Source organism: Eptatretus burgeri, chromosome 3 (genome assembly GCF_056783735.1).
Source record: "Eptatretus burgeri isolate ZD-2024b chromosome 3, Ebu_testis_v1, whole genome shotgun sequence".
Taxonomy (NCBI): Eukaryota; Metazoa; Chordata; class Myxini; order Myxiniformes; family Myxinidae; genus Eptatretus; species Eptatretus burgeri.
In genome coordinates this window covers 110643472-110658523 of record NC_140963.1, presented here as the reverse complement: position 1 = coordinate 110658523, position 15052 = coordinate 110643472, and the positions used below count along the sequence as shown (strand labels likewise).

Below are 15052 nucleotides of genomic sequence, written 5' to 3'. Positions count from 1 at the left end.
GGACAAGAAGGAGTTCGGTGTTGCGCAGAAGCAACTGGACATTGTCAGGGTCCGTGGGAATGATGCCCAAGAGGTTTTCACGTATGATCTGGTCAAAACTAGTTACTTATTTAGTGATGAGGATGGACTCATGAAAAAACCGACAAAACATGAGCTTGTGAAAGAACTTGAATCAAATATTACAGCAGGTGACAACATCGCTCTGATGCATTGGACGGATATGCCAACCGGAGACATTGTCGATGTTATGGCTTATGTGCGAAAGCTGAAAACTTCCTCCATGAATACCTTCGGAGAATTGTGCAAGCAATTGCTGAGCATGATCCTTGGGGTTTGCAAAAATGCTTCCCGCATTGACTTTATCTTCGATTCGTGCATGGAAGGATCAGTGAAAGAAAGCGAACGACGAAGACGAACTCAGAAACCCCCAGTCTTGTACAGTAACATCACACGAGAAAGCAAGTTACCAAGAGATATGGATAGTCTCTGGTCATCTGCAGCAAACAAAGCCAAACTAGAACAGCTCATGAAAGTATGGCTGATTGGCCACTTTACTGCAGAATCCGTAGATGTTCACATTGTAGTGAGTCGGATAGTGGGAGACGAAACCTCAACACAAACCCAGTCGATCAGGAATGGGATAGTAAGCCAACACCCAGAACTGGACTCGGACCATGAAGGGGCTGATATCCGTATCATCCCACATGCTCTTCATGCCGTCAGAAGTAATTGCACACGGATTGTAATTCTCTCGAGCGATACTGATGTGTTCGTAGTTGCAATGTATTTCTATCATATTTTCACAGCAAATGGACTCCGTGAACTTTGGCTCAGAGGGGGAGTTGGAGACAGGACAAGATTTATCCCTCTACATGTAATAGCTGACAAGGTTGGAAGACCAATGTGTGAAGTCCTTCCCGCGATGCATGCACTAACTGGCTGTGACATTACTAACAAATTTGGCACGAAAGCTGCTGGTATCAAGGCAGAACCTGTTCTGTACCTAAAGGACTTTGGAAGGGCACAGAGAAATGTGCAGGCCTGTGTGCACAATGCCGAGAAATACCTGGTCCAAGTGTTGAAAGGAGGAAATCATGGCATTGAAACGATGGATTGTTTACGTTACAACATGTACCATCACAGAAAGTCGATGACAATTATTGACCTTCCCCCAACCAGCTATGCTACGGAAGGTCATATTCATAGGGCATTCTATATGACCTATATGCAAGTCAAATGTTTCGGAGATTTTTCGCTAAACCCTCAAGACTATGGGTTTATGATAGAAAACGAATGTCTCGGACCAATGAAATACCATCGTCATTTGCCTGAAGAAGTAGCTTTAAAATGTAACTGTGTGAAATGTGCCACTCACTTCTGTCCTTGCAGACAAAGAAAAGTTCGATGCTGCATATTCTGTAAATGCCAGGCAAACAATCAGAGCAGCCAATGCAAAAACCCTAACGGGGTTATTCCAACGAAGTCGGTGCGGTTTGTGCAAATTATAAGCAACGTAATAGTCGGAGGTTTGATGCCCACTGTATACCAAACTGATCGAGTTATTTAAACAGTTTTGGATTCATGAATAATGTGTACTGCATTGTGCATGGAAAATAACGGTGCTCAGGATTTATTAGTATAAATTTAAATGTTACTAAAGTCTCATTCAATGTAAAACACGTTTCTTATTTCTTCTACGTATAGTCCTGAGGGGGGTCCTGTGTGCAATCATTTGTCCCCTAATTTCGACTCTTGATCCTTGGAGGGGACCTGTGTCCTGGTCAATTAGAGCCCCTGTACTGGAATTAACAATTATCCATCGTTGCTTCTGCAAATTGATTGGTCTGAGTGAAATGCTTGACCCCTAAAACCCATATTGAAACACAATTTATTCTTCGAGCTCAATTCTGAACCATGACAGGTGAGATGAAAGGGCGCGGCGGCCATATTGGTGGCCATTTTGGATTTCACCGTTATCCCGTACTTTTTTTAACCCTGCAAATGATTTTAATGGATTCCTTGACCACAAAAACCAAGGTAAAGACATGAAATTTATCACTCGAGGACAATTCCACATGGAGTTATACTGGTTATAATGACGCAGCGGCCATCTTGAATTACACCTTTCTGACCCACATCCGGAATGTCAACCCAAGTTTTTTTCAATCTCCAAGGAGTCCCATCCAAGGATCAAGAGTCAAAATTAGGGGACATATGATTGCACACAGGACCCCCCTCAGCCCCAGGACTATCAGGACAGCTCGTTCCATGTAAATATTGGCAGGCTTTGATGTTTGGAAGGCAGCGCTGGAAAATACGGCACTGGGGCGATCTGAGTAAAATTATGTGGAAATGAAGACGTGACATGGGAGAGAAATTGGTGTGAGGTTTCAAAAATCTGCTCTGGTGGAATAAAACGAAAAGTGGAAAATATCTCTGGGAACAGGCTCTCAAAACTCTGATCTGTCTCGGGCATTTGTGGAGGCGAGAGATTTTGCCACCGATCTGGGTTTGTACCCCGCCCCTACCCCTCAGTGGCTGTTTTCCATTGGCCTTGCGGTGTTGCATTGATGTCTCGCGAAGGGGCGGGTGCATGAAGGGGTCGAAACAATCTCTACCTGAGCGACTTCTGTCTCTACTTACGCCGGGCATCGCCATTATTCTGCTACCATGTGAGCAAATGAGTGAAAGGGTTTGTGAGCAGGCGAGCAATGAACGTGACTGGTGAGTAATGGAAGGGAATGGTGTTAAATTGAAGGGATAGAAAGATAGACATAGTGAGGTAGATCGAAAGAGGGAAAAGGAACAGACACTTATGCTGCTTACACACACACACAACGCATATTGATCACAATGATACGATTTTGTTTCCTCGAAACAGAATAATAAATAAATAACTAATATCTATGTGTGTGTGCTTCCTTTCCCTCGGGGGGTGCACGAAGTCCAACCTCGGCCCACATCCGTCCTACGACCCCCACCTCTCCATTCAGCCTCTTCCGAGGCTGTTTAAGCCTCCTCCATTCCTCTTTTTCTCCCGCTCTTTCTTCCCCCTTATTTTACACAACTCCCCCTCCTCTCACCCTGTTTTTGTTTACAATCGCATTCCTATGCTGAAAAAAAAGAAAAACTAATGCGTTGCGAAACTCTGGCTTGCAATTCTACCTGAAACATCACTTACACTTCACATTCGGATTCTGTACATTTGTGGAGAAAAAGTTGAGTTGACCAGGTGGGCACTCTTCTGCTCATTTAAAGTGCAGAGTTATTTTTAGTGGCTCCCCACAGTCTGACATCAACACCTGCCGGAAAGCTTGACAGCACTCCTCAGTTTGAAGGGTTCAAATACTTACACTGGGACCACATGGCCACTCAACACGACGTGAGTCCTTCGACCCATGTGGCCCACATTTGAATAATAGGAACGGTAATATTCACTTCACCGTCAATGGCAACATATTGGTGAGACCACGTGGCCACTCAACGTGGAAGTCTTCTTGGTCCATGTGGCCCACTTGAATGAACAAAAGGAATGATGGTCTTCGCTTTGCGGTGAATTGCAACATATTGGTGGTGGGACCACGTGGCTGCAGAATGTGGGATTCTTCTTGGTCCACGTGGCCCACTTCCATGAACAAAAAGCATGGGTCGTCTTGCAGCAATGGTGAGTCTTCGACGTCCTTTTATTGGCCTTTTTATTGCAGAAGGCCCGGAAACTGTGAACTTGGCTCGATGTCCTTGTCTTGGCCTTTTTATTGCAGAAGGCCCGGAAACTGTGAACTTGGCTCGACGTCCTTGTATTGGCCTTTTTATTGCAGAAGGCCCGCAAACTGAACTTGGCTCGACGTCCTTGTATTGGCCTTTTTATTGCAGAAGGCCCGCAAACTGAACTTGGCTCGATGTCCTTGTATTGGCCTTTTTATTGCAGAAGGCCCGGAAACTGTGAACTTGGCTCGATGTCCTTGTCTTGGCCTTTTTATTGCAGAAGGCCCGGAAACTGTGAACTTGGCTCGATGTCCTTGTCTTGGCCTTTTTATTGCAGAAGGCCCGGAAACTGTGAACTTGGCTCGATGTCCTTGTATTGGCCTTTTTATTGCAGAAGGCCCGGAAACTGTGAACTTGGCTCGATGTCCTTGTATTGGCCTTTTTATTGCAGAAGGCCCGGAAACTGTGAACTTGGCTCGATGTCCTTGTATTGGCCTTTTTATTGCAGAAGGCCTGGAAACTGTGAACTTGGCTCTCAATGGAAGGGGGGAGGTGGGCGAGAAATTCAGACATGCATGGTGTCAAGGAGGAACATTCATGACCGTAATATTTCAACAATTGCTTTTACTTTTCAACATTCTCACGAAGATGGTTTTCAGTCACTAATTTTACCCACCGTTGCAAGTGTCGGCATTTCTCCATAATGATGGTCCGAGCTCTCTCTTTTGCTCCTGTTCAACTTTTAACAAATGGCAAAGCCTTCAACTGCAGCTTGATGGAGTACTGCTCTCGTGTCTGGGCTGGTACCCCTGCCTCACTCCTTGCTGAGGACGCCAAGTCTTTCCACATCATTGGAATGTCCTACGATGAAACCGAGTCGAAAAACCATCCATCCGGTGGGACCAATGTGTGACACGAAGGGCATCCGACAAAAACAGGTCCAAGAAATATAAATCAAGGCAGCAATCCACACACAAACACCAATTGGATCAAACACCAAACACCAAACCATGGTCAGTATCAATTGAGGATGTTTAACACTCAAGTTGAACAGGAAGTCACAGTTACTTCAGTCATGATGTTGGTAAATGAGAAACCCTGAAAGAATGCAGGTGAAAAACGAAAAATAAGGAAGGCAGTGGTGATCAAGTACAAGTTTAGGGCGAGTTCTTGGTTCCCACGGGATGGCCCAATTGCTTCAGATTTGACATCCCATAATTGCCCAAACTTGCACTCCCCCACAGTTCACGCCATTGTTGACAGGGAAAGCAGATGCCAAAGCAAAAGGAAAGTCGGCCTTATTTACAACTCCATCACAGACAAAATGAAATGCACAGGCTTCATCCTGGCCCATCATTAGTCGGCCCAATCCAACTGCTGATGTTTTGAGACTGAGGTGACTCGAAAATTGCTCCCATCATCGTAAGGGGAATGATGCACACCACGTGGCCAAGCCCAGGCCAAATTATTGTTGATCCATGAATAATGAGCAGAATAAATAACAGGAACTGGCTCATGAGGTTCACGAGAATCAGTAGATGTTAAACAGCAGAACCACAGTCCAGCAGAGAACCAGTACCTTTAGATGTGCACAGACGTTTGGCTGGTCTTGCATCCGTGCTCTCGGAGTCACGGGAACGTTTCTTCACACCAGGTGTCCTCTTGTTTATCCATGGATGCACGAGGATCTCCTTCAAGGTAAAACAACTCGGTCCATCCAGAATCTTGAGTAATTACCATCACACGCCATCTCATTTGGCCAAGAACCACTCAGTCCCACAATAGTGAACTTTCACAGTCCTGCTCGAACTTTTGGTAAATCAAATAAAATATCCAAAGTAGAAGCTGCCCCGTTATCACACACCTTCATTGAGATCCTCTTTGTTGGATCGACACAGAGCATGGATTTTAAGAGCTCAGCGCACTGGGACCCAGCAGAAGAGGGAGGTTTGTAGTGAAACGGCCGATTCTTGCATCCGACGTCCTGCAAAGAGACAGATCTGTAAAATTCACTGATTCATTCACCAAAGCAGGTGCACACAACACGTTCACCAAGCAGGTGCCCACAACATTTTCATCTCAAAGTGAACTCAAAGGATACGTTCTGTGTTTTACAATCCAAACTTTATATCAAGAGTTTTTATTACATCGTCTCAGGATGATGGGGTCTCACAGGGTGGCCGAGAGGTTTGCCCACTTGCCTTGAAGCCGTTTCGCCTGGCTTTGAATCCAAACCCACGGAACCAAATATAAACTGTCACCCTGGTGTTTCACAAGCACAGTGATTCATCAATGTGTGTACCCTCCCTCGGGTGGACGGAAACTGGGTGTCCCATCTGCCGACATTAGTTGGTGAACGTTAAACACCTCACGGTGTCCTTCGTGAAGAGTAGGCGAGCTGTCACCGGCACCATGAAGGTATAACAAATTCGTGCCCGAACTCTGTCTGGCAAGGCAATGGCAAACCACCCAATTTTACCCAAGCCAAAAAACTGCTTCGCCATCACTGACACTGTAACAGGGTTTGGCACATCCAAATCTGAATCTGAAGGCTCATGGAGAAGCAGTCACACATATTCTGTGCATGCTTGCAGACACAAACATGAGACAACATTGGACTTGACTACAGTCCAAAGCACAACGGGTCCCAGCGACGCCATCTTGTGACCTCACTTTTCTCTCCGCAGACAGAAGGGGCAATAAGGGATAAATACGATCCCCCACCTCCCATCGCTACCAATACATCGGGTCTGTCGCAGCTTTATCCTTCAAGTGTTGATCGTAAGGCAAAGAAGCAACATGTCTGAGGTTTTAGTCTTCAGTATGACTGGGCCATTGTTGGATTCGAACCAACGACCTCTTGGACAATCCAACCACAATGATTTGAGCCTATTCACTCCAAAATTCATATTGTTGATGGAAATTGTAATTATTTTAATCATTTTTACATTCTTACTTTGCCAAGGATGGGAAAAACCAAGCAGTGAACAAAATGTACAACCCGACTGTCTGACGATGGCAATGATGTGATCCCGTGAAATGATTGTTTCTGAAAACAAGAAACGTTTTTCTTCTTTCAACCTTGTTCATGATTTCTCTGGTCTGTGTTGATGTGAAATCTGATGAAGATACTCATATCTATGAAAGAACACTGCATCGACATTCACATCGATCATGAACACTAAGATCGTCACGAAGGTTCGGTCGATTGTAAGGAGGGAACACTCACCTTGATCGTCTCCCACGAGTATGGGAAATATCGGTCTATCAACAAGTGCAGGACAACCCCAAGAGCCCACACGTCGACCGCAGGACCATTGTAGCCCTCGGGGCAGTGCAGCTCTGGGGCCATGTAGCCAGGTGTTCCCCTTATCCCAAACACGACTGCTCCAGGTTCAAACACACATGAAAGGCCAAAGTCGGCGACCTTAAGGACTCCGAGGTCGTTGTACAAGATGTTTGCGAGCTGTTGGATGGATGGAAGAGTAAAATGGAAGCGTGGAAGATAAGTTATCATTTTCACCAGGTAATGTTACGTGTGCTTTACACAACTCATGTCCCTATTCCGATGAAAAGGACGATCTTCATTTACTTGAAACAACATGAAATGTATTTAACAAAACATGGATCATCACCGTAACAGCAAACAGCCACACCACGTGATCAATGAACCTTTTCAGCATCTCATCAGCTGATCCATTTCAAAATAGTTGAAGTACATTGAGTGGGACAAATACAAGGATGAACTTTCAAACAAAATATCTACTTATTGTACGTACGAGAATTAACATTTTACAATCACATCAATAAAATACCTCATGAGATCGTGAGGTGATACGGCATCAGAGAGAAAATGATGGACATGATGAAAGCACGGATCACAATTCCATGTCGTGTGTGGAAACTGAAAATGGACCGATCGACCTTTTTGATATATCCACAGGAGTTACACAAGGCTGTATTCTATCACCCTTCCTGTTCTGATTGTCACGGACTTGATCATGAAAAGTTCACTGTGTAAACAATCATGGGGTACTTGTTGGTGGAACAACACTCCCTCAACAGATCGAGATTTGCAGTTTCCCCTCAACTCCAGATCTGTCAGCTGACTTACAATCATCAGCAAGGTCATTGAATCCATCACCACATTTGATGTGAAATCATTTCTTTTCTCGAACAACCTCATCTCATATCACCAATCTGGATTCAGACCAGGTCACTCCACCTTGGACATGTTGCCACCTTGATGCAGTACAAACACTTGGAGTATGTCTTTCAATCCAGACAAATCTCACACTCTCACTCTCGATCTCTCTCCGAAAGGATCGTCTGACAAACCGCCCCATCGATTTTCTTCCCAATCCACTTGGAGAAGTTCATTCATTCAAACTGCTGGGTCTCCCTGTCAGCCACGATCTCTCTTGGGCAAAACTCATTTGACTGTTGGCTGGGCATCGTCCGTCGTGCAAAGTCCGAACTTGGCACACCTGAACTCCTATCAAACTACAAGGCCTTCATCCACAGGTTGAGGCAGTACTGCTCTCCTCTTTGGGCTGGTTCCACAGCTTCACATCTTGTTGAGCTTGACGCCGTGGAAACCAAGGCCTTCAAGATCATTGCAATCTCCCGTGATGAAGTTGAGTCTATGTGCCTGTCACGTTGTCATCGCAGACAGGTCGCTGGTCTATTTGTCTTCCACCACCTCCTTTCTGGTCTTGCATCCTCTGCTTTGTCCCCTTCCCCTCTCCACAACGCTCCCCCCCCCCCCATGTTTCTGCTGGGCACACGCGGTCCACCATTGATCCCCATCTGGTGAAACTCCCAGAATGCAGGATCACTGCTCAGTTCCACTCATTCGTTCCTCTTTCTTCCCACTTGTGGAACCAACTGCCACATTCTCTTAAATCTCATAATTCCCTCCACGTCTTCAAACAGCCGTTCAACACCATCTCAGATCATCCCCCATCGAAAACCGTGATCTTTTCTACCCTTGCTAACACTCACACTGCACCACACTCCACCCCACCCTCATCCTTCCTCCTTCCAAATTCCCGATTTCCCTCCTCAGAGTTTCCTTCTGGTATCCATCTTGTCCAACACATGCATCCTCTTCTCCACCTCATTTCTCCCCACATCCATTGCTTGTCCATCCAATCTGCCTCGATACTGGCCTTCAACTCTGCTGTTGGTGTCCCACCCCCCTTCTCAACTGTTGATTTTGTCCTGTTGTGTCCTGATCCATTCAGCGTTCTTGTAACAGCTTTTTCATGAGCCTCGACTTTGTAAAATGCAAACAACCAACCAAATGTGAACCACAGCCAGTAACAGCTGAAACTGATAATCTCAATTTATTGGCACTCAACACCGGGCTAAACATGAGTGATGATAAGATCAAGATCACGTGTTTTGGGTCATGGGCAAATTCTCCAAAAATAAAAGTTGGAGAAAAGACCCTGAAAAATGTGAAATGATTTCCATATTTGGCATTGTGATTTGTGGTGAGGAGGGAAACAAGGTACACATTGGAAAAGCATGTTCACCTTTCGGGAATCTGAACAAGATCTGGATCAATCACATAATCTCTCTGACACGAAAGAGAAGACAAGCTGATATATTGGTAGTTGGCCTCCTTTCTAAAATCGCCCAAATGAGGTGAGAACTCACTGGGTTCCTGCATTTAATACGTTAACATCACCTTCAATCTCGAAACAACATCCCGACAAATACACCCTTCATTCTTATTCGTGTTTCCCATTTCTGCCTCACACTGGTTGTTGCTCCAGCCCTCAATCAACAACCAATTTGTGATCTTTCCGAAACAAGTGTAAGTATCTTCACCGACTGACATCACCTGAATTCACCTGTAACATGTGTAAGTCTGTTCACCTTCTGTTGTTACCTGAATTCACCTGCAACATGTGAAAGTATCTTCACCCACTGATGTTGCCTGAATTCACCTGTAACATGTCTAAGTCTGTTCACCTTCTGTTGTTACCTGAATTCACCAGCACCATGTGGAGGTATCTTCACCAATGATGTAACCTGAACTCACCTGTAACATGTGGAAGTATCTTCACCCCCTGACATCATCTGATTTCAATGCTGCACGAGGTTTCACCGATCCTTGTTACAGTAACTATGAGCTTGACTAGTGAATTGCTATCAATGTGTACCAAGGTCAACAAGGTCTCTGAGGGTGCTCAGTCTCCTTGTTATGTTCATCTTCATTCAAACCAGTTCAAATGAGACAATTCCACAAAAACTTTCCTTCATTTCCAACACATTTTCCTGTTTCCCCAAAGAAAAACCTCTCCCTTCTGTGATAGTGTTTCACTGATGTCCCGCGATGACAACATCATCATGAGGTTTTTATGTTCAGATTTGTTTTACCTTGATGTCCCCGTGCATGATGTTCTTGCTATGGATGTAACTGAGTGCAGACGCTGCCTGGAAGGAAAGCACTGAATTAACGGGTCGTTATGCAAATTGGAGTTTCCAACAAATGTTGTTCATTTGAAAAATCCTGATTTTAAACCACACGTTGAACATCATGAAGAATGACGTCAGTACAGGCTCAGCTCACCTGGAAAATGATGGGACGTATCTTCTCCTCTGTCATTGGTGCATGATGTTGCCGATAATCCAACAGACTACCTGTGTGGATAAGTTGCCATGAGTGAGTGAAATGATCAGATTTGATCACAGGTACACACCTTCGGAACAGAAGATTGATTAAAAACATACCACCATGTGCGAGTTCCAGGACCATGAACATCATCTCCTCGGTCTTGTTAATGTCATAAACTTGAACTACATGGGGATGACAGAGTGCAGGAGAAAGAATCATCAGAAGCAAAACGCATAAATAAAAACAAATCCTCATTATGATAACTACATCTGTTGAGTGAAGAGGAGGTTCAAATGTGACACGGTGAGGCCTTTGACTGGCTTTCCGTCACATGACTGATGTAGTTTAACTGTGGAGAGCTACCCACTTCTACTCAGCATGAAGTTTCACACAAAGGGTGATCTGAGCATTCCTCGTGCTGGGAACGTAGTTTGTGTACATTCAATGGATGATCTCAGGGGTCCATAGATCCGGGACACCATCCATGATCATGAGTGTGAAGTATGAAGAAGTTGGGGTTAGTCGTTATTACTGGGAGTGTGAAGTAGTTGGGGTAAGTTGTTATTACTGGGAGTGTGATGTAGTTGGGGTAAGTTGTTATTACTGGGAGTGTGATGTAGTTGGGGTAAGTTGTTATTACTGGGAGTGTGATGTAGTCGGGGTAAGTTGTTATTCCTGGGAGTGTGATGTAGTTGGGGTAAGTTGTTATTACTGGGAGTGTGATGTAGTTGGGGTAAGTTGTTATTACTGGGAGTGTGATGTAGTCGGGGTAAGTTGTTATTACTGGGAGTGTGATGTAGTCGGGGTAAGTTGTTATTCCTGGGAGTGTGATGTAGTCGGGGTAAGTTGTTATTACTGGGAGTGTGATGTAGTTGGGGTAAGTTGTTATTCCTGGGAGTGTGATGTAGTTGGGGTAAGTTGTTATTACAGGGAGTGTGATGTAGTTGGGGTAAGTTGTTATTCCTGGGAGTGTGATGTAGTTGGGGTAAGTTGTTATTACAGGGAGTGTGATGTAGTAAGTTGTTATTACTGGGAGTGTGATGTAGTACTGGGAGTGTGATGTAGTTGGGGTAAGTTGTTATTCCTGGGAGTGTGATGTAGTTGGGGTAAGTTGTTATTACTGGGAGTGTGATGTAGTTGGGGTAAGTTGTTATTACTGGGAGTGTGATGTAGTCGGGGTAAGTTGTTATTACTGGGAGTGTGATGTAGTTAGTTGTTATTACTGGGAGTGTGATGTAGTTGGGGTAAGTTGTTATTACTGGGAGTGTGATGTAGTTGTTGTTATTCCTGGGAGTGTGATGCAGTCGGGGTAAGTTGTTATTACTGGGAGTGTGATGTAGTGGGGTAAGTTGTTATTACTGGGAGTGTGATGTAGTCGGGGTTGTTATTCCTGGGAGTGTGATGTAGTTGTAGTAAGTTGTTATTACTGGGAGTGTGATGTAGTTGGGGTAAGTTGTTATTACTGGGAGTGTGATGTAGTTGGGGTAAGTTGTTATTACTGGGAGTGTGATGTAGTCGGGGTAAGTTGTTATTACTGGGAGTGTGATGTAGTTGGGGTAAGTTGTTATTACTGGGAGTGTGATGTAGTTGGGGTAAGTTGTTATTCCTGGGAGTGTGATGTAGTTGGGGTAAGTTGTTATTACTGGGAGTGTGATGTAGTTGGGGTAAGTTGTTATTACTGGGAGTGTGATGTAGTTGGGGTAAGTTGTTATTACTGGGAGTGTGATGTAGTTGGGGTAAGTTGTTATTCCTGGGAGTCTGAAGTTGTTGGGTAACTCTTTATTCCATCTCGTTTCTGACTGATCGATTTTCTGAAGCAAACATTATCTTCCATTCATTATATCGGGAAATAAAAGGCACAATCTCATGTTTCCCCATCTTTGTTTCACCATTAAATGAATACAATTAATTTTTTTTATCTACAGAGACAAGGCTCATGGAAGAGCGAGAACACTGAACAGATCAGGAGACAACAGAACAAAAGGAACGAGAGAGACAGACACACTTATAGTGGGGTTGAAAAACAAAATAGGGGGAGATTGGGACAAGCAATGGGTGTGGGGAGGACGCATGGGGTGGACAGGATGGAACCAGAAACATACTCTCAGTTTGGAAAAAAACTGTAAATTTGGAAGGAGGTGGAGGGGGGGGCATTAAATGGGGTTGAAATTGTCATGTTTTTGGATGAGGGAGGGGGGGCTTATCTGAAATGGTGATAACAGCTGTCTTGAAGAGTTGGAGGGAAGAATAAGATTGGGGAGAATGTGGTGTTTGGTTGCACAGGTGGAAGAAAGAGGAACGAATGAGTGGAGATGAGCAGTGATCCTGGATTTTGGAAGTTTCACAAGAAGGGGATTGATGGTGGACCTTGCCTGCCCAGCAGAGACCTCGAGTCGAGGGGTAAAGGCTGGGGAAGCACGGAAAGAGCAGAGGTTGCAAGATCAGACCAGAAAAGATCGGCCGTAGAGATAGAGAAACCACCTACCTGTCTGCGACAGGAAAGTGATCGGCCCACAAAGAAGATTCCAATGATCCTGAAGGTCTTGGTTTCCATGGCGTTGACCTGAGTAAGGTGTGAGGTTGGGGAGCCAACCCAAAGGAGAGAGTATGTGCTCCATCAAGCTGCGGATGAAAGTCTTGTCGTTTAATAGGAGTTCAGGTGTACCAAGGAAGGTGTACTAACCCTCACAGCCTTGTATGACGTAGGATGCCCAGTCAGTGGCTGGCCTTGGAGACCAACTTTGGAATGTGGTTTGCCGAAGAAAGATCATTGCTGATTGTGAGACCGAGGAGTTTGAATGATTGAACTTCCTGAAGAGGATTATTGTTGAGAAGGTCGATGTGAGGGTTCACCAGACGGTCCTTTCGGAAGTTCAGTGGATGCACCGTGCTGAAAATGCCGCACATTGAAAGACCATTTGGCCCATTGTATCCCTGCTGTATCCGTGTCCTAACATGTCACCGATAGGTATTGTGAATGAAAGAGTTAACCCCATGCAGGTAATCTGACCATGCCACGAGCACAAGATGGCCTACTTTTTGGAAAGATTTCCAGGGTCCTCAACCCATCCATATTCAAATGAAGGAAAACAAACCTTTTCAGTGAATAACAGTAATAATACAAACAAAGCATCATGATTTAACATCATCACGATGAAAGAACAATTTATCATTTAAAATGAAATGCTCACTTACTGATGTTTGGATGATGCAAGGAAGAAATGATGGAGGCTTCTTTTGAAAACTGCAACGAGAGAGAGAGTGAAGTAGAGAGAGAGAGAAAGAGATGGAGGAAACAGAGGGAGAGAGAGAGATGGAGGAAAGAGAGATTGAGAGAAGAAGGAGACAGAGAAAGAATAAAGTGACGACATGTGGGGTACAATGTATGAGTCCAGGGAGTCCCCAAAACCGAGATTTTAACCTCATAAATACATTTCAGGACTGAATACTCTCTTTAGACAAAGTTTCATGATATTCCATATTCTCAGGAATATTCCTTACTGAAGTTAAAATGTTTTTATTTTTGTGATGTTGAGGGTAAAGATGACGTTTTCGTTGGTCCCAGTAACACCTGTTTACTTTGTTAATCTGTTTACTTTCGACCAACAGGTGGAAATCATGAACGAACCTTTCAGGTCAAGTCACATTTCGCTGTGATTTGCACTCTAACCCCAAATGGCATGAAATAAACTCACTTTCTCAAAGTCGTTCTTCAAGGAAATTTTAATTGCCACCTGGAAGAGAAACAGACAGGTAAAAGTTGATCATAAACTTGTGATGCAGTTCCAGGTGCACAAGTGTGAGTAAGACCATTTACATCAATTTACATCTCACAAGCATCGTGCTCACCTTCACAAAACATGCAGACCAATATGGTAACATACTAATCAAAGGTAGAAGGGGAACATCCAATCACATCATCAGGCTCCATCAGCAAAAGGTAAAGTTCAGATTTCAGGGAAAAAGAGATGAGTTTCCATCCATCCATCCATTGGGACCATACTCTGTGCAGAGCGTTGGTTCTACCTCAGCAGTCTCCTTGGCTATTGGGCATAATCCTGGAGGGTGGCCACTCCGACACAGGATACCAGCAAGCTGGCACTCATTTTGCCGACCTCACAAGGATGACAGGCAGAATCAACTCCACCTATTATTAATTCAACAGCCAAGTGGGGTTTGAACTCAGGATGCTTCAGATCCCAAGTTCACCACCTGAACCATTAAGCCAACACCAAGCATACACAAGTGTATAAATACACGAAGAGGATAAACAAGGTAATTGAGGTGAATTTTACCACATTTACACTCATTTACATGAAGTTCACATGTTGGAGGAAACTTTAAGGGAGCGAATTGAGATTTAATGAATTAATTTACAGATGTAGGTACAGGTAGAGGAAAACCTTTTCATGTTCACCTTTATGAACCCTGACCACAACCCTGAAAGCACGACACCTTTCCGTACCTCATCACCAGACAAGGTGTTCCTCGCTTTGTAAACTGCTCCCTGACCTCCTTCACCGAGCTTTCTGATGACGTCATACTTCTCGATCTGAACAACAATACAAATTGAGAAAACGTCATGTTTCATTCGAAGATCAGAGAAAGAATACATCAAGATCTTTAAACAAGATGTTTCTCAGTATCGTTATTTCACCTTACCAATCGAGTAACTTCATCACAAACCTCACAACGAAAATTTACAAATAAAAGGTGAGG

General features: G+C 44.3%; 2 protein-coding genes across 10 annotated transcripts in view; one reads left to right on the top strand and one right to left on the bottom strand.

Moving 5' to 3' along the window:
* LOC147030713 (serine/threonine-protein kinase par-1-like) overlaps positions 1 to 15002 on the bottom strand; it is a 185800-nt gene extending 170798 nt beyond the window's left edge. For 2 of the 9 annotated variants that reach the window (XR_015056478.1, XR_015056479.1), the window contains exons 1-9: positions 14799 to 14982; positions 14029 to 14067; positions 13529 to 13577; positions 10289 to 10515; positions 10096 to 10152; positions 6935 to 7171; positions 5570 to 5689; positions 5285 to 5396; positions 3182 to 4566 (exon numbers count right to left, since the gene is read on the bottom strand). Coding sequence is in view for 7 of the 9 variants with exons in the window: in XM_085875025.1 (XP_085731151.1) it covers positions 4520 to 4566; positions 5285 to 5396; positions 5570 to 5689; positions 6935 to 7171; positions 10096 to 10152; positions 10289 to 10515; positions 13529 to 13577; positions 14029 to 14067; positions 14799 to 14948 (1038 nt within the window). In the remaining 2 variants the exon portion in view is untranslated. Of the gene's footprint in view, positions 1 to 3046; positions 4567 to 5284; positions 5397 to 5569; positions 5690 to 6934; positions 7172 to 10095; positions 10153 to 10288; positions 10516 to 13528; positions 13578 to 13961; positions 14068 to 14798 lie in introns of those variants that run through there. The other 7 variants (XM_085875028.1, XM_085875025.1, XM_085875031.1 and 4 more) reach the window with 7 other exon arrangements.
* Positions 1 to 15052, top strand: part of LOC147030709 (general transcription factor IIH subunit 4-like) — a 74218-nt gene that overhangs the window by 7730 nt on the left and 51436 nt on the right. The gene's annotated exons all lie outside the window — the stretch shown is intronic.